We start from the raw sequence: 21823 nt of genomic DNA, 5'->3' as shown, positions 1-21823 counted from the left end.
AATGCATTGTCATTCATTACAAGGAGAGCAAATACAGTCCTGAAAAATGTGCCATTTAAGATTGTAATCAAACAACCCTTTTTATAAAATTCAGACCCCCGCCTCAAAAAAAAAAAAAAAAAAAAAAAGAAACTGGTCTAATGTGTTTACGAAGCCCCGGTGTCTCTCCCTCTGCTCATGACACCACACCTTTGCTCATGAAAACACACCTGTCTCCAAACATTCAAAAGCACGAGGCGAAATGAGGATAGTGCTCAAATCCTGTTCCATAGGTGGGTAATATTAACTTATTTTTGCTATTTCAAATTACTTCAGGTAGAAATATCACCCAAATTCAGGAAACAACAAACTGCATGAATGTAAACTAAAATGCTACAAAACTAAACAACGCGAGTTACAAATGAGTTTCTGTAGTAATTCAAACTGTGATTTTTTTAAACTGCCACTACAGATATTTTTTCTGTAGCAATCAAACCTAACAATCTTTACATAAGAAACTGTAAAATATAATACATTTTGATTAATATTTAGTATTGTGCAGGTGTATGGAAGCACAGATGTTCTATTTTGCAAACTGCCCACCCATGCAATGTGAAAGTAGCCAATAATCTGCGTTGTTCAACAACAGAAAACAGACTGCAACAAAGAGACAACTATGATTGCAACAAAGAGACAACTACCTTGGATCAAAGGAAGAAACAGTAAATGGAACTTGATTGTCTCATATTATTGTTGGAGACAAACAAGCAGGTGTATTAAAAAGTGCTTAAATTAAATCATCTTATCGAGTCCATACACTTACGTACAAAACGAAGGCAACAGCTTTCGTACAGGTGTACAGAAGGAGGATCAATTAGGTTTCTTCCTAAATATAGTTTGAACAGCCTGAAGAACAGCTATATGTGAGTAATGGATCTATTTATTTCATTGGACCTTCTCTGCTTGACTGCTAAAGGAGCCTGTAGATTAGATTAGGAGGCGAAATGGAGTGGGCCTGGAGAGAAACCACAGAGCTAATGTGCTCAAGCACAACTAGCCAACTGTTCTGATGTCACATGGCTGGAGCATCTTGTCGTTTTTGTGCCACTAATGCCACAAAATCAGTAGGTGATAATAAATTAATAATAGTACAAAAAAACTTGGCCTCACCCGTTTGTCAAGTGTCCTCTCTCTCACAAAGTTCAGCAACTGATCGTTGACAAGTGACAGGTCTTTTTTAGAGGCAGTAACGATGGACACAATCACATCATGGCGAATGGCTTCCTCTGGGTCATGGGACCTCACTTTAAGATATTCTGCAGAAAAAAAAAAGAAAAAAAAAGTTACAACTAAAATATTGTGAAGTAAATCATACAATTTTCATGAAGATGAAGGTGCTTTTGAAGTGGATCTCAGAACGATATACTACTACAATTGTGTAAAACTACTAAATGTTTTTGATAGTTTTCTTAAGCAGCATTAAATCCAATTTGAGAACAACGATTAACACAATAAAAAGCACTGAGGCACAAGAAAACATTTGCATAACTGTGGTGGCAATAAGGGGAAAACCTTCAGTGTAGGTAGTGTGTTTACCACAGTAAACCAATATTCACTTTCTTTAATTTACTGCATTACATTAATATCTTGACTCATTAATACACCCACATAAATAGCATAAGGTCTGAGGTCTATACAAATTCTACCTTCCTAAGTGCAGGTCACAAAGATTAACATCATGTGTGGCAGCCATAATATTGTATACATGTACATACCTGTGAGGTCCTTAGCCAAGTCAGGATGGTTCATCAGGCAGTGACTGGCAAATTTCACACACTCTAGTCGAATAGGAACATGGATATCATTGAACCTAAGGAAGCACAGGCATTTAACATTAAACGTGGTTTCACATAGAAAAAAAGGTTTAATTAGCATGTGATTTAAATATAAGAATAGCATAATAAATGAACAAGCTCTACCTCCCAAGGTAGCACTGCCACAGAGGTTTGTTCTGGGAGGCTAGCTCAGAATCCTTAGCCCCAAACATCTTAGCCAAGAGCTTCACCACTTGAAGGCGCTCATCGTTATCGTTACTCTGCAGACAGACACACACACACACACACACACACACACACACACACAAACACACCCAGCTCAGTGCTATTCCATAAATACAGCTGCAGAAACTAAACTCAGGGTCAATTAATTCACTTGTAACGAATGAACTCATTTATTCTGTTCAGTGTTCCTTGTTATTGTACTTTGAACAAAGACAAAAGAATAGGCTGTTTCTGCAGCTTTAATGAAAGTCTACACAAAGAGCAAGAAGACAAACTGCAGACAGTAGCACACCATCTCTCATAAAAATCTCATATCTAAAAATATCATCTAATTTAAACTACGACATTCAGAGTAAACGAATGATCAAATACAAAATTTGGCCTATGGCTGTAGCCAACAGATGGAAATTTGCATACTCAGACCACGCTGATTAAATCACTAACATTATAAAACAGGCTGCCAGAGGGCAACCAGCATTCAACTGTTATTATATTTTATATTTTGGCTTATATGAATACATATATATTAAAACTTGAAAGAGACTGTTATCGATTAAGCAATTGAACATCTAACACATTTAACACAGAACAGCTGCTAACCTTAAGTTTGAACTCTAGCTGAGGCAGCACAGACAGGAGTAGATGACTGTCGATGTTGTAGAGCTCCAGGATTAAATCAAAGACGTGCTCCGACAGGTCACTCACTGAAGTTTTCCCCAGCATCAGCACCTGGTTAAAGAACTGAGAGAAACACAGCCACACTTCACATGCCTCCATTCATCACTGTCACACATACAAAGCTGCTCTCCTGATATACTGAGCTTAGATCAGCTGCACTTAGTTTCAGGTAGAATATCTATCACACACAAACACCCTACACTTTTCTTTTATAAAGATTTTATAAGCGTGACCAAATGCAAAATGTGTTTGTTTTAGCACATTGTTTATTTCTAAAAACTGAGCTGAATGATACAAAGCAGTATATTAGATACTGCAAGACTGCTGAGCCTTTAGGAGACTCTGAGCTTCTGTCTGTGGGCTACAAAAACAAAAATGTCTGGATGTTAATAATTTCATTAGATTTGCAGCCCTACAAAATAGCTGTTAGATTTCACCATAACGTTAATCCAAGTGATTCCGGTGTTTATGTTCTACAACTCTTTCTGAATCGGGCATTGGAAGGGTGGGTGGGGATAGAGGTAGGTACTAATGTATTCTCATAGATCCATGCATAAGGGAAGTCAAAAGTTTGGAGCCATGTTTAAACAATTTTAAGGCTTTTTTTGTAAGAAATAATTTGTAAATTCTAATAAAAGAAATTGATTTTAGGGTTTAAACAAGAGCAAACTTAAGATGGACAAAATTAAAGGGAAAATACAGGCTATAAAAGATGGCTAGTTGGTAAGACTGTTGTAAATGTGATGTTAGGAATGTCATACAGTGACAAAATGTAAAGACACTTAACATCCTGACAATTTCAGTCAAGCGTGATGATTTATGGATAAGTGTTAACTGGGTATAAGCTTCCAATTCTTCTTAACTATTCCGGTGTCCTAGTTCAAACATGTCAAACATTAAGTAAAAGGCCCACATTTGAAATATTTCCTGTGAGGTCAGTATCTGATCAGAGCAAATTGGCAATCCAGTACTATCAAAGTCAGGACAAGAGCTCTCCAGTTACTAATGACCCTGTAGTGGCACACAGTCTGCTGTCCTGTCACTGTGGAGGTTGGTGTGCCTTTAATGAGGACTGTGGGGAACAGACGCAATGGCACAGTACACTGCCGCATGTTCCTGTGGGTACTATTAATGAATGTGGTCGAGCTGAAGTTCACATTACTGCATAACACTATGGTGTCTAACCCAAGTTTCTACTGTATGTGTGAATACCGTTCAGATCATTGCATGCTCGCTCTAGGACAAGTGTCAAACCACAGAAGCTTATTATTTTTTAAAATAATAATAATAATAATAATAATAAAAAATAACACAACAGGCAATATAAGCCTATCGCTGTATCACTGACTCACATTGGTTATGTAAGGCTCTATGGCCTGCGCAGTCCTCTTCAGCAAGGCTTTAGCCAAGTCATATGCCTGCTTATTCAAATTCTGCCGAAAAAAATGGAGTCAGTATTAGCAGTAAATTTACACTCACGCTGTAATTATTCAAATCATTGCACTTTTGTGACATTTACCTTGTGCGCTGGTACCAGGTTGACTAGTACAGTATCCAGAAGCTCTTGAGAGACAGAGTCACCCTCACAGACGATTGAGCTCATCAGGTCCACCATATGCATGTGCACCTTCTGATTGTGGCCATTGCTGGAGAAAGAACATTCATTCATTGAATGATAACTGTTTATCCACTTCTGGGTCCCGGTGGGTCCAGAGCCTAACCGGAATCACTGGGCGCAGAGTAAGAACACACCCTGAAGGGGGCACCAGTCCTTTGCAGGGCGACACACATTCACTCACACCTATGGAGACGTTTGAGTAGCCAATCCACCTACCAACCTGTGTTTTTGGTCCGTGAGAAGAAACCAGAGCACCTGGCGGAGGAAACCCACGAGGACACAGGGAGAACACACCAGACTCCTCACAGACAGTCACCCGGAGTGGGACTAGAACCCACAACTTCCAGGCCCCTGGAGCTGTGTGACTGCGATACTACCTGCTGCGCTACCTCTACAGGCCTACTTACAAAAACAGACATTGTCTTTAACATCAAGCCCAAGAAGGATGTACATTTGTTAACTGTCTGCATTTCACAAGCTTATAATACAGCATGGGGCACCCGAGGCCTAACTTTCAGAGAACTCGGCTTGGGTCAGGAAGATTGCTGGATAGATCCTCACAAACGACAGGACAGTTTGGGCGAGGAGAGTGAAAGACCAGTGCTGTCCTCCCCACTCAATACAAGGCTGAGATGAGGTGATGCCGAGAAAGGCACTCAACTGCTCCCCTGGTGCTGGGATGGCTGCCCATGACCGCTCATGGTTTGTTTCCTCACTGCCCCTAGTGCACTAGTACGTAGCCCCTGAAGGGACATGGTGAGAATTTCTTTTTAGGGAAAAATCTCGTGAGCACCTCTTAGTAAGTCGTGAGCACCGCTTAGTAAGTCATGAGCACCGCTTAGTATGTCGTGAGCACCGCTTTTCTTCTCTGTCTGGCAACATGGCAGGGAAGGAGAGGATGTGCTGTAACTCCTCCATCATGGACGATGCTTGCTTGATTTAACTGTTTGAAGTCACGTCGCATTGTAGAAACATATATTCAACGACTAAAATATTTAGTGGCTTGTGGCATCCGAATGCCACAGCTTTATTTTCTAACATGGAATAACCTTTATGTCTCTATATTTGAGAGCTAGCTGAAAGTATACCCCTACAAACTCACCAATATCCATTTGAGCTACAGCATTGCTGCACCACAGAAATAGCAGGCATTCTAGACACAGAAAAACATACTAAGTGGTGCTCACAAGATCTTTCCCTAAAATGAAATTCTCACCATGTCCCTTCAGGGGCTCCGTACACTAGAGAGTGTCTGTGTTCACTGCCAGAGATTTGTTAAATGCAAAGAAAAGAAAATTATGCTTGTTGTACAATGGCATGTTTATCACGCAAGTAATAAATTGATCAATACAGTAATATATTAACTTTTGACCTTAAAATAATATCAGATTTAAAAATAGGTTGTCTAAAAACTAGCGTAGAAACAGCTAATCTCCATTCAGTTTTTCAACATGTTTCATTTACAGCATTATTAAAACGTAGAAGAGAAGCTTTTACGGCATTTTTTAAGCCCATTTACACATGAGCTCATCAGCTCTCCATTGCGTTCCCTTAGGTGAGAACATTTCCAGCTGGGCGAACAACAGAGAACGAAATGAATCACCCTTACAAACAGCTTTTACACAGCAAACCCAATGAGGGGTCCCACCTGGGACTCGTGCACACACAGTGTCAACGGAACTGCATTCAGGGAAATGATACCAGTGGACAGGAGGCTGACAGCTCATTACAACATAATGAATAAGCCAGAGCTTTCCATTTACATCAGTGTGCGGTAAACTACAGCAGTGCACTTCTGAATTACAATCAAAGGAGGACAACAGCCATGAGCTAAATGTGGGCACGAATAGTGATACAGAATAATAGACATCATGGAGAGATGCTGGAGATGTGTGTGGAAAGCACATAAAGCTGTATCTATATAGGAAAGCAGAGACTCACTTGATCACTTGGAACAGGGTTCTGTAGAGTTGAGTAAATATTTCATTGCTGTCCTCCAACTCAAAGCAGATGTTGTAGGATTTCACCCAAGCAATATTCTGTCAAAGCACAAGAAAAGTGGAAAAATCAAACATTGCAATGCACCCAGTATATAGCTGAGTTAAAATGAACTGAACATCTTTGGCACCTACTTCCAATAAGTAGAAATATCGATTGAATTGAGCGCTTTTGGTATCCTCCAATCCTTTCAGTTGTCGAGTTATGAACATAAATATATCCTGAGGGGAGAAGATGACAGAAACATAAGCTAATTATTTGAAGTCCTGTGGAATCAACTACTCTTAAACTGGTAATGTTTTCTTCAATGACTAAGCACTAAAACTATGTTATCATTGATCTACGGCACAAAGGCGAACGGCATTAAAAATAACCTTTCTGAACTATTCAAAAACTCTAACAAACATGCTATGCCCTTAGAAATCAGTTAGTATCAAACACTAAGTTTGCATGGAAATTACACATGGAAGTCTGAAAACCTTTTTAAACTTGGAAGAATTTTTAGGGAGCCATTTTTTCCCTATGGAATTGCACTAAAGAACTCTTTTGGAATATTTTATTTGTAAAACTACAGGCATTATTTAAAAGTAAGTAGTTCAATAATGTTTTTCTTGTTTGTTTAGAAGAAAGTAATTTACTCATTAGTAACACAAGCGTAATGCATTAATATAGCAATAAAGTAGGCTTTTGAAAGGCTCTCCTACTTTTAGCTTATCTGGTGATGTGTACGGTGCCTCTGGGGCATAGATGCGGAAGATGTCAGCCAGGCAGCAGGCCACCAGGAGCCTGACATCTTTGTCTGGGTGCTTCAGAAAGAAGTCTGATGCCAGGTGTAGAGCCAGATTCAGGTACAGCTCCTTCTCCTCCTCTGAATCTTGATCCATATCCATAAAGGTCTTCACCACCATCTACAAATGAAACAGCACCAGAGGCAATAACACATTTATCACGTGTTGACAAGTCTCTCTGGCTAACCAGCAGTCTGTGGGGTCTACCCGTTATGGTTTAGTACATTCAGGTACCATATTTGCCTAATGAAAACGCAAAAGAGCAGAGACGAGTAGAGTACAGGCCGTGCCGTGCAAAATCACCATAAATTACACATTACTAACCCTACATTATAAATGTAATAAAGATATTATTTAAAGCTACAGCAGGGCCAATATCTGTTTCTATGGCGTTTCTATCATATCAACATGTGCCGTCTTGTGCCTCTATTGATATTGTTCTGTCTACAACAGAGATAATGTGGGACATGAACTACAAAATACATTTCAAATAATAAAACAATTTGCTTCTGTGTACTTTACAAAAGACAGAAAGTTTGTTGTCCAGCTTAATGACCATCAACAATTCACCTTACAAGCAACAGCCAGTATAAGCCTCATATGCATTACACTGAGCCTTGACCCAATGAATACTTGAGTTAAACCAATCTTTACCTTGAGCCTCCGCACCATCTCTTCCTTTGAGATTTTATCAGAGATCTCCTTAACCCCCGGCGGGTAGGTGATCTTGCCATCTGTGGCTCGATTCTTGGAGTGAGCCATGCTCTCCAACTAGTGCTCACTGAAAACAAAAAGAAACAAGACAAATTTGCACTTGATATAATCTTATAGTATTAAGTTTGGACACAAAACCAAAATATATATGTTTTCATGTTACAAACCCATTTGGGACTCTAGTTGGGACAATATCCTAAAATGCAATAAATACATTTGTTAAATTGCTTGAAGCTTTATTTACCTCATAAAAGTACAAAAAATATATATCTGGTTTTCACAGATAAACAATTTTTACATTTTTTTCCAAGTTTTACAAATAACAGTTTCGAAACTTCTGCAGATTAACTGATAATAATAATAACAATTAGTTCAATTTATATAGTGCCTTTCACAAACCCAATGACACTTTATAATAATAATAAATGACTTAAAAATAAAAAAAACTTTAATTAATAAAGACACAGAGGAGAGAAGATAAAAGGTAAGATAACAGGTGAGATCATCAAGACTGAGTATATATATATATATAAAAAAAAAAAAAAGCATCCACCAATGTCTTAGTCTTTGTGCCAAACTTCGTGAGCTCATCAGTCAGTTCAAAGAATGTTTTTCAGTGCAAGACTGCAAAAAAAATTAGGTTTTTCCCCATTTAAATTTCTTATCATGAAAAGATTCAGGGAGTCAGGGGAAATCTTGGTGCATAAAGGCCAAGAGTGTAAAACCTCTGCTGAATGCAATGCAACCTGAAGTTGTATTATGTAAATTATTGCGTATTAAAAAAACCTACATATTAATTTTGCACAGTAACACTGGTGAAGTCTCTGGGCCCAAAGTCATCTAGACAGACTGAGAGGAAGTGGAAATGTGTTCTGTGGTCTGACGAGTCCACATTTCAGCTTATGTTTTTGTGAAAAACTGACATCAAATTCTATCTACAATGTTAACAAGAAAAATGGCAAAAACCATCATCTGTGATAGCATTGGGGCCCATCAGTGCCCACAGCATGGATGATCTTAACATATGCAATGGTACCACTGATGTGGAGGCTTATATTTGTATACAATTGTGGCTTCGTGTACACAGCCTGCATGTGCTTGACTGGTCTGCCAGAAGACCAGATCTGTGTCCTATTGAAACCCGTTTGGCGCCTCATGAAGAGGATAGCAGACAATGAGGACCACAGACTCAAGTCTTGTATACAGAAATCAATGTCTTCAATTCCCCAATGATTAGAAAGAAAAGGTGATGCGACAGTGGTAAACATGTTTGTGTGTGTTGTGTCAAGTTTGTTGCAGACATTCCCCACTAAATTTGTTTACTTTCATTCAAAATACAGAATTTAAGGTCATCATTGAAACACTTAAGTTTATATTCCTTTGTCTGTTAAATTAAAGTTCAAGGCACTTAAAATACAAATTTCACTCGTAGGACGTTTCTAATCTTTTCTGAAAATGAGATCTGTACAACAAGAATAAAAAAATCCCTTATCACAAAAAAAATAATAATAATAATAATAATAATTTATTAGCAGGGTTAACAATGTGAACAATCTTGAATATTAATTACGTTGTGCCCCCAAAACATTAAACAGTACACAAGTTTGGTGCATCTTTAATGACACCAAAAAATTGCAGTCTGTTAGACAGTTACAACAGGGTTGCAACAAATACGAATATCAAATTTAGCTTGTGGACATATCCACGTTAAATATTTTATTTAACTGAAAATGTATTTTCGGTTTAAGGCTTAACAGTAGATGTTGGAACACGGATGCTGTAACTAATTGAGTGCTTTCAGACAAAGGAGCATTAGAGTGAAGTCAGGTACTGATGTGTGATTAGTTCTGTATACCAAACATCACTAAAACTTATCCCAAAGATCTTGAGTGTCTCTCAATCACTCCAGAGAATGAGGTTACATGGCTCTACAATTGAATGCAGGGTATATACATGAAGTCCACAATTGGAACTGTGTAGGGTGCCATTAGGCTCTTGTTTAGCTGCTGCTTTGGATCACTTAGGGTGAAAATATCTCCAAACTCAGGAGACAACTAACTGCATTACCGAAATTGATACAGAACTAAACAATTCGAGTTAAAAATGTGTTTCTGTTTTAAGTCAAAGAGTGAATAGAGACCTACAAGTAAAACTTCAGCCATGCACACACCGCAGTAGGTTTTCCCCTCAACTATACTGTTCCACCTTAAAAGACGTGGAGTATCTGAACGTAAACAACCAGAGTACTAAATTTCCCCACAATCGTAGACATTAATTTTAAATGTAACCAGAGTGTGTGTGTGTGTGTGTGTGTGTTAGAGACATGAGTAAGCTAAGCTATGCATGTAGTTATACACTTTCATATTTGTTGTCAAATTCTGTGAAACTGACAATATTAATAACATAAATCTTGGTATTTGCTTATTTCTGTATATTTTGTCCTCTTCATTAACACAGATGTCATGATGTATCATAGAGAATTGTCTTGCTATATATTAAGTATTGCAGTATTGTGATGTCATTCTTATTGCATACAATGTACCGTGATAATACCATATCTAGAGATATGTCCTGTGATTCCCACCCCTACTGGTCAGTGTTTGTGGATAAGAAGAGCACAAACTAGTTGAGAAATACACTGTAGATTTTATTGTGGCTGTTGGTGATGTAGCTTGTAAAGATCACTGTAACAGGTGACACTGAATGCATTAACTGTGCCAGTGGGGCTACACAATCAGGAACAAAATCACTGCCTTTTAACTGCAAAGTTTTTAAAATATGAAACAAAATACTCCCCATTCATGACCAATTTACCAAGATGCCTGTAATGTGTATCCAGTCTACCTTAATATCAAAACAAAACTTACATTAACAAAATGTTACTTCATTCATCTTTGTATGAAGCAAAAATATTGTACATTTGGTAACTCTTGTTTGCTTCACACAAGCAAGCTTTACATATTTTAGTTCAAAATGAAAAACAAAAGCACATCTGTCTTAGCTATGACAACAAATAAGCTCTTTAATGCTTGCTAATGGATAAATATTTTCTTGAGCAACAGGCCTACACAGCATTCATATCAAGAGTCCACCTGTTATAGCAATTGAAGCAGTTATTTGCTCCAGAGGATCTGAGCAATTTGCATTCTGGAATAATGTTCTAGAAAATCAAAACTAAATGTAAAAGACAGAGAAAACCTACAAAAGTTAGCACATGGCTGTTATTAAAGTCTATTTTGTGCCGTTTGCTGCAGCATGATTTCACCAAACGGAAATAAAATGCAATAACATTTTCCCCCACAACTGATCACTAATTTAGAACCAAAACATTATAAAAATATTCCACGTCACCTGCCAAGGTGAACTGCTTCTAGTTTAAAACTGATCTTAGCTGTAACGGCACATTCAACTGCTTGACACATTACAGTAAAATGCCATTGAATTCATAGCATCATAAAATGGTTATTTCACCTGCCACTCCTAAAGATTTGTCAAGTCTTTTGTGCTACATTATACACAATCTAATAAAGAAGTGATTAGATATCAATATAATTGAAGTCATAAAAATTTAGCAACAATTTCTAGGGATATAAAATAAAATCAGAATTAGATATCAGCACATAACTGCTTTAAAAATACTGGAATGGGATAGATATTCTGATTTAACAGATGTTTAGAACTGGTACTCGATGACATTTATGGGACCAAACAAGTGCAGGACACAGAACACAATTGATTTGTTGTTGAGCAAATAAAAAGTACAACATAACACATAAAAATGAGTAGTCTACAGTAAATGACTAACACAGGCAACACCTGCACCACAGCAATCAATCCAAAACACCCTTGCAGGTTTAAGTATCTTAATTTAAATGCAAATGTGAGGTGAGCATGGTCAGCATCTGTGCAGTACTTCATAATCCTCATCTACAGATGCCTTGGTCTACACCGGAGTACAAGAACATCATCTGCTTTCTCCCTACAGTCTGCACTGTTTAAGATAGTGCTAGACAATGCTTAATCTGTAGCAGAATACGTCAGTAATACTACACTTCAGAATTTCAGTGTTAGCATATTTTTCCCAATGTTTGTATATAATGAGTTATACCCATGAGGATAGTGACAGTTAACTTTATATACCTGGCAGCTTTAGATTTTTATAAAAATAAACAAACAGCAGAAGAAAGCATCAGTCTAGAGAGCATGTGTTCATTAACTTTATTAAATAGGTTATGCCCAATAAAATTTATTTGAGAATTGCCTCATGCTCTTCTTTATTTATTTATTTTTAATGTAGGGGTTTTTTTTTTGGTAATCACAACAATATACACTGTTATTACTATTTGTATTTTTTTTTTTACTAGTAATTTAGCATATCTGAGCCCTTTAACAACCTTATATAGCCTACTGGACATTAAATAAACTTTGTGGTGTCCAGTCTTGTCTGTCCCTGCTGCAGTTCCACACCAGTTCCTAGTTATTATTTTTTCCATTTGATCATACATACAATGTATCAAATTGATCAACCGATCATCAGATATGCAAAACAACAACACAATTACATCAAATGAATGATGTATTTAATTTGACTGCTCCTGCAAATACAGTCCACTGCAGTTTCATCTTGAAATCATATTCAGACCATTATAATATATCAGTCCAATAAAGCAGGTGTTTCATTATCTTATGTCTGCAAGTATAATACACTCAGTTACTCCCTGAAATCTTCTTCAGGTGTTTCTAACTCTACATTCTGACAATGATCAAACCAACTCATCTATACTTAAGGCACTAGAGCAGTGTCATTAATAGTCATAGCTTGGGTAACCACTTAAATATATAGCTGAATTAAATACAATCAGGTACTAGGTTTCATATGGGCCAAAGAAAATGTAATATTCCAGTTATGGACAGAAATGCGTTAATGCTAAGAGGACTGAACGGTTTGGCGTGGAAATGACTGATTTCTATAAACAATACTGCGATGAAAATGTGATTAGTCGATTTTCTATCAAATAAATTAGTGGATAAATGCAGAAAAAAGCAAGGTTATGAATTTGCTAAATCACTTGAGTTAATGTAAATGAAGTATTTCAGGTATATGTTTTTACTAGGCACCACCTATATAGGACTTTCTTCTCAAGAGGTTTGGAAATGGTTAAACAGTCACACTGACAGGAATACCATCACTTGTTGTATTAATGCCATTTAAATTTAATATGGGTGTACGCCTAAGAAAATGATCTCAGAGGACAAACAGATTTTATTTTAAATAGAATTGTCTCGGACTTCTGCACAGTCACATTACATTTGTCCTCACTAGAAAATAAAGGCATATGACAGCTAGAATAATAGCTAACAGTTAGGAATCCCACAACTGCACTCTCCACAAGAAACCGATTTAGTTTCCGACCGATTCTAGACCCAAAGAGAATCGGGATAATGAAATGTATTAAAAATGTTTATTGTTAAAAATAGCAGCAAAAAATCCTAAAGCTTTTCATGTGGGGGTGCTCTGCTGGGACACTAGTATAAACAGCTAACCTCGCTGGCTAACAAGCTACAGCGCTAAAGCTAACAGTCAAACAAACAAACACACAAGCATGCAAGCAGTCAGGTTGAATAAAAACATAAAATCAGACCATGTTAATGAAAATGTGCACAATAAATAGAGAACAGAAAAAAGAATTCGCTAACAACGGAACTGATGTGTGCTTCTTCGTCTGTTCGTTTTTCGAATTTTCCGTCCCACCTTAAATAGTGCAGCAATTACATTCTGGTGCCTCGGGCGGCAGAATGGAACTGCTGCACCGTTTAAGGTGGAACGGAAAATTCGAAAAACGAGCAGGCGAATAAGCCAACTTCAGCTCCACGAAAGAATGGACATCATTATTCATAGGCAGCTTTAGCGCTAAAACACAACACAGGCTGTTAGAACGCACGTTGTATGCCATTTTCCTCTCGCATAATTAAAACGTGTACCGCGTTGCCTAATTATTTAGTATAAAAATGTACCGTATTTGTGGACGTGCAGCCAATCGCTTCTCCCACCAACTCTGATCCTCCTTTCGGCTTCAAAATGGCGCCAATTTGTCCGCCGCCTGCACCAATCCAGCGAACGCTTTACTATCATCACCGCGGGTCAACAGCGACATCTGCAGAGACGAGGCTACACCAAGACTACCTAGCTCTCGACCAATGCCACAGACTAAACCCCAAACCGAACATAGGATAAACACTTGAGATTAAACCCCACTGACCGTTCACTGACCAAACACGCAATACGTGCAAACAAAAACTAAAGATTAAACCGTAAACCCTGCAGTCGAAGACACAGAAAACAGATGCTTTAGAGCACACCCCTAATCCTACAGCCAAAACACAGACCACGGGGCTTTCAGTAAGGGCTGCTTACCAATAACCCAAAACATACAAAGAAAATGATTAATCCCTAACTAACCCCCACTGACTAAACCCCAAACGCTGTAGCCAAAGCAACTGACAACTAATTTACTCTGACAGAGCCCCAGGTTTCAGACAAAAGCAAATGCCACAGCCCTCAGACTAAAATTTTAGACTCCAGCCAAAACTGTAGACTAAGCCTTAGACTAATTCAAAAACCTGCAGCCAGTAAACATACAACTTTTAGCCATATCAACACACAAAATCCTGCAGTAACAACACAAATCTTCCTACCAAAGCAACAAATGTAACCCCAAAGCACAAAGACCAGAGACACACTTTTCAGATTAAAACATACAGTAAGAACAGATCAACAAAACTACAGAAAGCACCATACCCTTCTGATTTAAACCTATATTGCAGTCAACACACAGGCTACAGAACAATTAATCAAGGCAACACACCAGCCATTTGGACAGAGGACCTTTCCACCTAAAGCAACCAAATAAACCCTTCATTCCCAAACACTTTAGCCAAAAAAAACAGACTAAACCTTATTGTGAATAGTACTAATACTATTGAAAATGTATATTTGGTAATTTCTAATAATATTGTTGGACAAGGCAACAGTCTCATGCTCAGTATAAAAACCTTAATTTGGAGATTTTAGACGTGTCCAAAAACTAATCCGTAATTTGAATTAAGCAAGAATTGAGTACACACAGGCACAAATATAAATCAATACAAACACATTCCCAATTCCATGATTTCTCTCCCTAAGCCAACCTCAGTCTTACATTTTATCTATTCAATACTCACCAAGTGACATTAACAGCACACTAATTCAGAGCAGAGATACTGCCACACATACCAGTCATTGGGTATCTACACATGGTTTTAATCAGACACAAGCATTCAGCTGAAAGATTCACTCATCATTTCCAAATCAAAGTCCTGAAAAACCCTTGACCCTCAAGAGTGAAAACAATCTGAGGTAAATAATAATAATAATAATAAAAAAAAAAATTCTTGGTATATACCCAGTGTCTTAAAATGCATAGAATTACATCGTCAGTCCAAAATCGCTTAAAGTAAAAAACAAAAAATGAACTGCTGATTATAAATATCAGTGATGATACGATTACTTCAAGTAACGAACTTCTTCAATGGCGACAATATATTAATTACAAGTGTAAGATAAAACAATAACAAGAGTCAGAGTGGTTTATGTAAAGAAACTAGAAATCTTTAAACATATTTCATACAAATTTCTTGTAAAAATATAAACATATAAAAAAACATTTACCTATAACATACAGGATGGTTAAAAATATCACAAATATCTTTACAAAGCGTTAAAAAATTGTTCAAAAATGTTTACAATTTCTTCAGTAAGTAAAAAGAAATACTTTTCATTTTTCAATTTGTGAAAGACTTATATGTATTCAAATCTTGTCTGTCCGTATGGTTTGGAATGGCGATCTTTGCTTTTATGAGGAGGCTCCCAGGAATTCATCACAACATCCACGTTGATAGGTAGGTCAAATCGATCCAGCATCTTCGCTATAGACTCCCTTGGAACCCCATGAGTATTTCTCCTAATAAAACCAGTTTATTATTAGACTGGAACAATGCGTATCTCATACATATACATATACACATATACATACACATCTCTTTCTATATAAATATATATAATTCCAGGTTGTGTTCATAAGCAAGTCCTAGGCCATGAAGTGTAAAATATTAAGGGCATACTGTGTCACTGAAACACAGAAGAATGCCTTTTAAGGAGCTTTTTACTAAATATAAGTTGAGTGAGCAAGTGGCTAAATATATGTCAGTTTCAAGCCAGCTCCAAGGTGCTTGCATTGTGTCTAAAATGTTTGTAATTATACCATCTTTAAGCATAACTTTAGATATCCAGCAAAGTTTTAAGTTAAAAAAAAAGGGAATATATTACAGTGTTACTTTTTGGAAACTAGTGTTTTATGGTCCTGGATGTGCACTACGTCTTCTCATTGATGAAGGAGGCTGGGAGCAGGGTAAATACTAAAATGTGCAGATCAGTGTGCCTCTAAGGCCAGGGTGGCAAAAATACTGCTAAACACAGTGGTGCGATTGATTATATTTAGGATTGTTCAGTTCTGTACCAATGGATTCATGCTGACTTTAAGAAATCAGGTGAGTCTTGTAGGTTTGCTTTCTTCAAGATGGTATGAACTTTCATTGTCAAAGCCCTCTAGATTAGTCTGATATTAAAAATACTTTAAATCACTGCCTAATACATGTTTATTATCCTGAGTTATGTTTTTTTGCCCTTCTGTTCTACTGAGAATGGAAAGAGCTGTGGAAAAAGGGATAAACAATGTGGATTTTTGGCAAGGAAAAGAGACTTGAATTCTCTCATTATGAGTAAAGTTGTAACTTCTTTAGTTGCCTAAGGGAACAGTGATATCCTGCTTCCCTTTCTTTCCATTTTTAAGCTATTACTCCCAATTCCATTACACTCAAAAGAGAAATGTTTTCTTTAGCTCACTGGCTGGCTTTCATTTGCTAGGTCTCTCGGACAAGAAATAAAGATTATTTAATCTAAGCATAGCTTTGATAAAATCTCTGTTAGGGGCAAGGGGTATAAGGCTTATGAGTGGTGAAGCTAATGGAAGCTGAAACAAAGATCAGGAATGTTCAATATAAATTAACAGGGAAAATCTCTGGCACATTGATGTAAATATGTAATACATGTAGCAAAGTCACTACTTATTTGTAGGGCATAATTTCTACATGCGTATTATGTACCCGCAGGACCAACATTAATCTAATTAGCCGACAATTACAGATTTAGTCTCCCTGGAGCAATACATGTCCAAAAATATGCACTTACTTTTCTAGCTCAATAGGATCACATTTCCAACTGGTGTCAGGCTCAACAAACTCAACTCTATATCCATAGTGCAAAGCCTGCAAAATGCAAGGGAGTATGAAACGTAAATAAGAAATTCTGCATTTAAAACCAGTGATCACTTGGTTAGAAATACATGTACTGGACAAATGACGCTTGACATACTTTAGGAAAGTCATACAACAGCCAGGCATGTGTTCAACTTACCAATGCTACATAGGGCTTCATTTCCCAAGCCTTAACATTTGTGTTGTCAATAATAACAGGTGAACGACCCTCCAACATTGCTTCCTTAGCTGAAAAAAATGTGGAAACCATTTATTAATACCTCATATAGAGACTAAAACAGATGTATGTTTACTAATGCAGGTGTGCGTATTAAACAACCGGGTTTCTTCCAGCTCTGCTGCGTTATAGCATTCAGCCTTATTATACTAAACTAATTCAATTAAAAAACTTGCCACTATAAGCTAAAATTAACAACCATGATACCTACTGACATTGATTCCAGTTTTATTATATATTATATTGTAGCATGTTTTTGTGCACATAATTTTCAGGCAGTCTGTTTCAGTGTTTCACTAAACCAGGTAGTTTTTCTGATTCATGGCCTTGGTAAGGTAAATAGGAACTGCCCTATGTGTGTGGGGAGAGAAAGAGAGAATGGGAAAACGTGAGCTGGGAACAAGCAGAGTGAAAACTCACTAAGTGTACGTTGCGGCTGACAACAGTTAGAAAATATAATACCAAGTATTATGCGAAAATACGTAGTACAATATATCACGTTATGAACTGTGTGAACACAGCTGAAGAGGCGCTTTGAGGAGCTGGAGACAGCTCTGGAAAACCAGTATAAATTACAAGGCCACAGATATTTCACTTGTCAACACGTATCTCTCTGATTTTTCAAAAAACATTCACACCAACAGTGTTTTTTAAATGGTAAGTAACCAAGGGGAAAAAATCAATATTGCATAAGCCTAGCATTTGCTTGAATTACTTACATATTTGAGGTCATAAAGAAGTAAAAAAATGTCACAGATGTATTTCATGCTTTTCTCTCATACTGATGGAAATGAAGCCTCATCTGCAATTTCTTAACATATTAGTTGTGTGCATGAATTTTGCAGCAAAACTTGACATAGGCATAGATCTGACAAAGGATAAGATCTCAGGTTTTGCCTCCCTGGAGTGTATGTACACATTAAACACCTTAGTCAACCTCTTCCAACCTGCTAGGTTTTGCAGGAGAAACATCAGATCCATAACTATTTTAATTAGCAAAGATTGGTGGACAAAACTGGGTTAAATTAACATTATCTTGTTTCTTTCTACTGCTCATGCTGTGGACCTTTTGGGGCAATTTGGACTTTGCTTTGCCAAAGCAATGTCAGTTTACCCAACCTGTATTAAACTAGTAAAGCCAAGCCAAAATCTCCAACCTTACAGGCAAAGAAGATGAGCCCAATATTTTTAATAATAAAGTTTTCATTTATTAATTAGGGCATAAGTATAAAGGCAAATCTTGGTCTTAAACTGTCTCATGGCTTAAAATACAAGTCATATAAATGATTTGTTTTGTGTAGACAAACAGTAATATACTTGCCTCTCTTCTGATTCCAGTCATGTGCATCTCCAAGCAGAGTTGGATCAAAGAAATAGCCGCCCTTTTGAAAAAAGTAGTCATCTGTGCTCAGTATAAGCCCATTTGGACCACTGGACAATATTTCTCTGAAAGAATTAACAAGTCGCTGTGTTAATCTGAGTATAAATGAGTTTAAATGAGTGAAACAATGAACAATGTCGTTTGGTGGAATACGATAAGCATCAGTGGCCTGCTTAACACCTACCAAGCTAGGAATTCATAGGTTTCAAATAAATCATATAGTATAGCTCTGTACCATTTTGACATATTGTCGTTACATTCTAAGTACATTGTCATCCCACAAATTAGAGATTAATATATGAGGCCATAGTCTTAACCAGCATTGTTCTTACTCACTTTGCCAGAGTTGTTTTGCCGGATCCTGGCACTCCCCTCATCAGGATCAAAATCAAAGGTGTGGAACTGTTATGATGGTGTCGGTCTTGCGCCTCATAATACTGCCAATCATATGAGTTTCTTTCATGCAGTTCTGATGACGAAGAGCAGTTGGACGAAGAAAGTCTCATGTCATAACCAAGTGGAAAATTAGGCCTTTCCCATAAGGACCAGCTGCTGTTGTCAGCATGACTGTAATCACTTAGCTGAGGCTGGAAATGCAGAGGTTGCATGGGATTCCCATGCGGTGGTGGAGGATAAAAATGGTGTGGGCCAGGAAACGGGAGTCTTGATGGGTCATGCTGAAGTCTGTGTGGGGTTTGCTGCCATTGATTTTGGTTGTTATGAGAGTCTGAACAATACCATGTCATATCATTGTGTGATTGAGGCCTCCACGTTCTATTGTTTCCATTGTCCCTTTGAGGTCGAGTAGCTGGATAAGGCCTATAAGCATTGTTATGTTCAGTTTCTCTAGTCTCCTTTTTGGGAGAAAGCCTCGGTGCTGGGGCACAAGGCTGAGAGAGATCCTCTTTAACTCCTGCACTTCCATCCAAAACATCTTTCTGGTCAATTTCCTCAAGCTCTTTGTAAAAGTCATTCAGCTTCTCCTCTATTGTTGTGTCTGGTCGACAGACTGGGCCAATAAAAGCAGCGCTGCTGATTGCTATCTCTTTAATGACCTCTTCTCTGCTTTTCTCATGTCCACATTCATTCCCGTCATCCCTTGAGGGCTGATCTTCACATAGGTTGTCCAGTATACCCTGCTGTTTATAAAGTCCAGTATGAGGTAATTCCACAGTCTGGTATGGAGTTTCGTGATCAGGATTCAGTGGATCGTCTACATTTCCACTCACAGGTGGACGAGAAGATTTCCTTGAACTAACATTAGGCATCTGGAAAAAATGTATAAAAGTGATTAGGATAAATGTAAGTTGAATGAGTCTCTGATTACTTGAAATTTCTTACAGATCCATTTATTGCTCAAAATACACACTATACACATATTGGCTACAGGTTGCTGTAGCATCCCCGGGTTCTATCTTGCCATCAAATGTCATTTACTGTAATGGGTGAATGCAACATTAATAGACTTGCCAAAAGAAACTAATTGTATATTTCTATGCTTAACAGTGCTGAACCTGCATGCACAGTGGGTTTAAAACAAAGAAAAATACCACAACTGGTATGTGCAAAACTGAATATCAAAGCTCCTTCCAATAACTTTTTAATATATCTACATTTTTATAGGTACAAAATGTTCTTACTGAAATAATTTTAGTGCCCTTCAACAGGTCTAGCAGCTCTCAGCAGGGATCTACCACTTTCTCCATAGAACGACTAAAGTGGAATACATCTTTAATATTAAATTTAAATATATTACAATTACACAATTCCAGTTACTTCCATTTAAACAAAGACGTGGCACTGCTGACTTACTGATTGCACACTATATTAACCAAACTGGCTTTTGGCAAAAGTGACTTCTGGTAAGAAATGTTTATGTGATCCTCATGTGATGCATTCCTAGTGGCAAATGTGCCATGAAAATTAGGACTTCTTAGTAAATACTTCATTATGTTACAGCAAGTGTGCTGTTGATTTAACAAATCCATATGATCAAAGAGAAATATGTGGAAAGAAAACTTTTTATTTTTTAACACTGTTTACATTGATTTTTACACTAGCTCACAACTGGTCTACTACTTATTGTTTTTTGTTTTTTTTTTGTTTGTTTTTTTTGGGGGGGGGGTTATGCATATTACTGTATTGGTTTTTATATTTGTCTTAATTATATATCATTTTATACAAGCGCCATGCTTATTGAGAAGATATATTATTTTAAATAATGATTATCTTAGGTGCTCAAGACTTATGACTGTATGAATAAAAATACCCCACTCATATATAAAAACTGCTGGACTAGATATGCAGGTTTAACATATCTAATTTGCAAACTCCACCGCGGGTTGAAGGCGGCAGAATTCAAATATAAATGTGTAAACAGCGCCTGTACCCTTTTTATTTTCAATTTCGTTTCAATGGTCATCACCCACCTGTCAATCAAATCATGGGGGCGGGGCTCCAACACGAAGACCTCAAAAATATGGCGGTGGAGAATTTACAGCTGTGTTTTCCCCAGTTAACCCGAAGCAGATCAATAAATCTACGGTCACGGGCCACACCAGGACCAGAATAATTTCGCTATCTTGAAAACACAGAACAGCAGTCAGAAAAACTAGAAGTGAACTTTTAGCTATACACTAGTTCATTTCAGTAACCTATATTTACAGAGTACCCCGTATCTCCAAGGGTTTTTCTGGCAATGTAGAAAACAGCGAATATTTGCCCACCAGTTTGTTATATACCCACATAGTTCTTTAAAGCTTAACACTGGTTTTCCGTGTTTATCAATAGAACAGGTCTCACCGTTTATAAACGCAAACTCGGCGGCCGCTTCCAACAATAACAAACCGGTTTAAGACACAATTCCTGAGGAGATCCTCATAGTCCACAGGCGAGAAATTATTTGACCTAACGACAATGAACCCGGCCAAAATATTAACGCGTCCATAAACAAATCTCCTTCAATTCACCGCTATAAAACCCACTACACACCGTAGTACCCTACACCAGCCATTCGCC

At 37.5% G+C, this 21823-nt stretch overlaps 2 protein-coding genes across 4 annotated transcripts in view; both read right to left on the bottom strand.

The window, feature by feature from the left end:
• The window catches only part of pds5b (PDS5 cohesin associated factor B), a 28623-nt gene extending 14618 nt beyond the window's left edge, over window positions 1-14005 (bottom strand). For both annotated transcript variants that reach the window (XM_066660695.1, XM_066660705.1), the window contains exons 1-11: window positions 13851-14005; window positions 7776-7902; window positions 7038-7241; window positions 6468-6554; window positions 6277-6374; window positions 4237-4363; window positions 4070-4150; window positions 2640-2780; window positions 1959-2074; window positions 1755-1849; window positions 1150-1295 (exon numbers count right to left, since the gene is read on the bottom strand). In XM_066660695.1, coding sequence (XP_066516792.1) covers window positions 1150-1295; window positions 1755-1849; window positions 1959-2074; window positions 2640-2780; window positions 4070-4150; window positions 4237-4363; window positions 6277-6374; window positions 6468-6554; window positions 7038-7241; window positions 7776-7883 — 1203 coding nt within the window. In that variant the 5' untranslated portion in view covers window positions 7884-7902; window positions 13851-14005. The remainder of the gene's footprint in view (window positions 1-1149; window positions 1296-1754; window positions 1850-1958; window positions 2075-2639; window positions 2781-4069; window positions 4151-4236; window positions 4364-6276; window positions 6375-6467; window positions 6555-7037; window positions 7242-7775; window positions 7903-13850) is intronic.
• Window positions 14006-14756: 751 nt separating this feature from the next.
• Window positions 14757-21823, bottom strand: n4bp2l2 (NEDD4 binding protein 2-like 2). 2 transcript variants are annotated; one of them, XM_066660717.1, is made up of 7 exons: window positions 21608-21823; window positions 21235-21386; window positions 19142-20073; window positions 18746-18870; window positions 17347-17435; window positions 17122-17198; window positions 14757-15835 (listed from the first exon to the last, which is right to left on the bottom strand). In XM_066660717.1, exons 3-7 carry the CDS (start codon window positions 20071-20073, stop codon window positions 15673-15675), a joined length of 1386 nt encoding a protein of 461 aa, XP_066516814.1. In that variant the 5' UTR covers window positions 21235-21386; window positions 21608-21823; the 3' UTR covers window positions 14757-15672. The 2 variants fall into 2 exon arrangements, with proteins under 2 accessions (XP_066516814.1, XP_066516822.1); XM_066660725.1 differs by lacking the exon at window positions 21235-21386.

The sequence above is a fragment of the Hoplias malabaricus genome, chromosome 1, assembly GCF_029633855.1.
Source record: "Hoplias malabaricus isolate fHopMal1 chromosome 1, fHopMal1.hap1, whole genome shotgun sequence".
Classification (NCBI taxonomy): domain Eukaryota; kingdom Metazoa; phylum Chordata; class Actinopteri; order Characiformes; family Erythrinidae; genus Hoplias; species Hoplias malabaricus.
Note: the sequence above shows the minus strand (reverse complement) of the source record. Positions and strands in the feature narration are given on the sequence as shown.

Excerpts from the sequence above, each read along its gene's own strand:
- n4bp2l2 (XM_066660717.1), bottom strand. The coding sequence starts at position 20,073 with ATGCCTAATGTTAGTTCAAGGAAATCTTCTCGTCCACCTGTGAGTGGA. Across the intron at positions 17,436-18,745 it reads TGACTGGAATCAGAAGAGAG|CTAAGGAAGCAATGTTGGAG; the intron begins GCAAGTATATTA and ends CATTTTTTTCAG. Across the intron at positions 15,836-17,121 it reads GATCCTATTGAGCTAGAAAA|GAGAAATACTCATGGGGTTC; the intron begins GTAAGTGCATAT and ends TGGTTTTATTAG.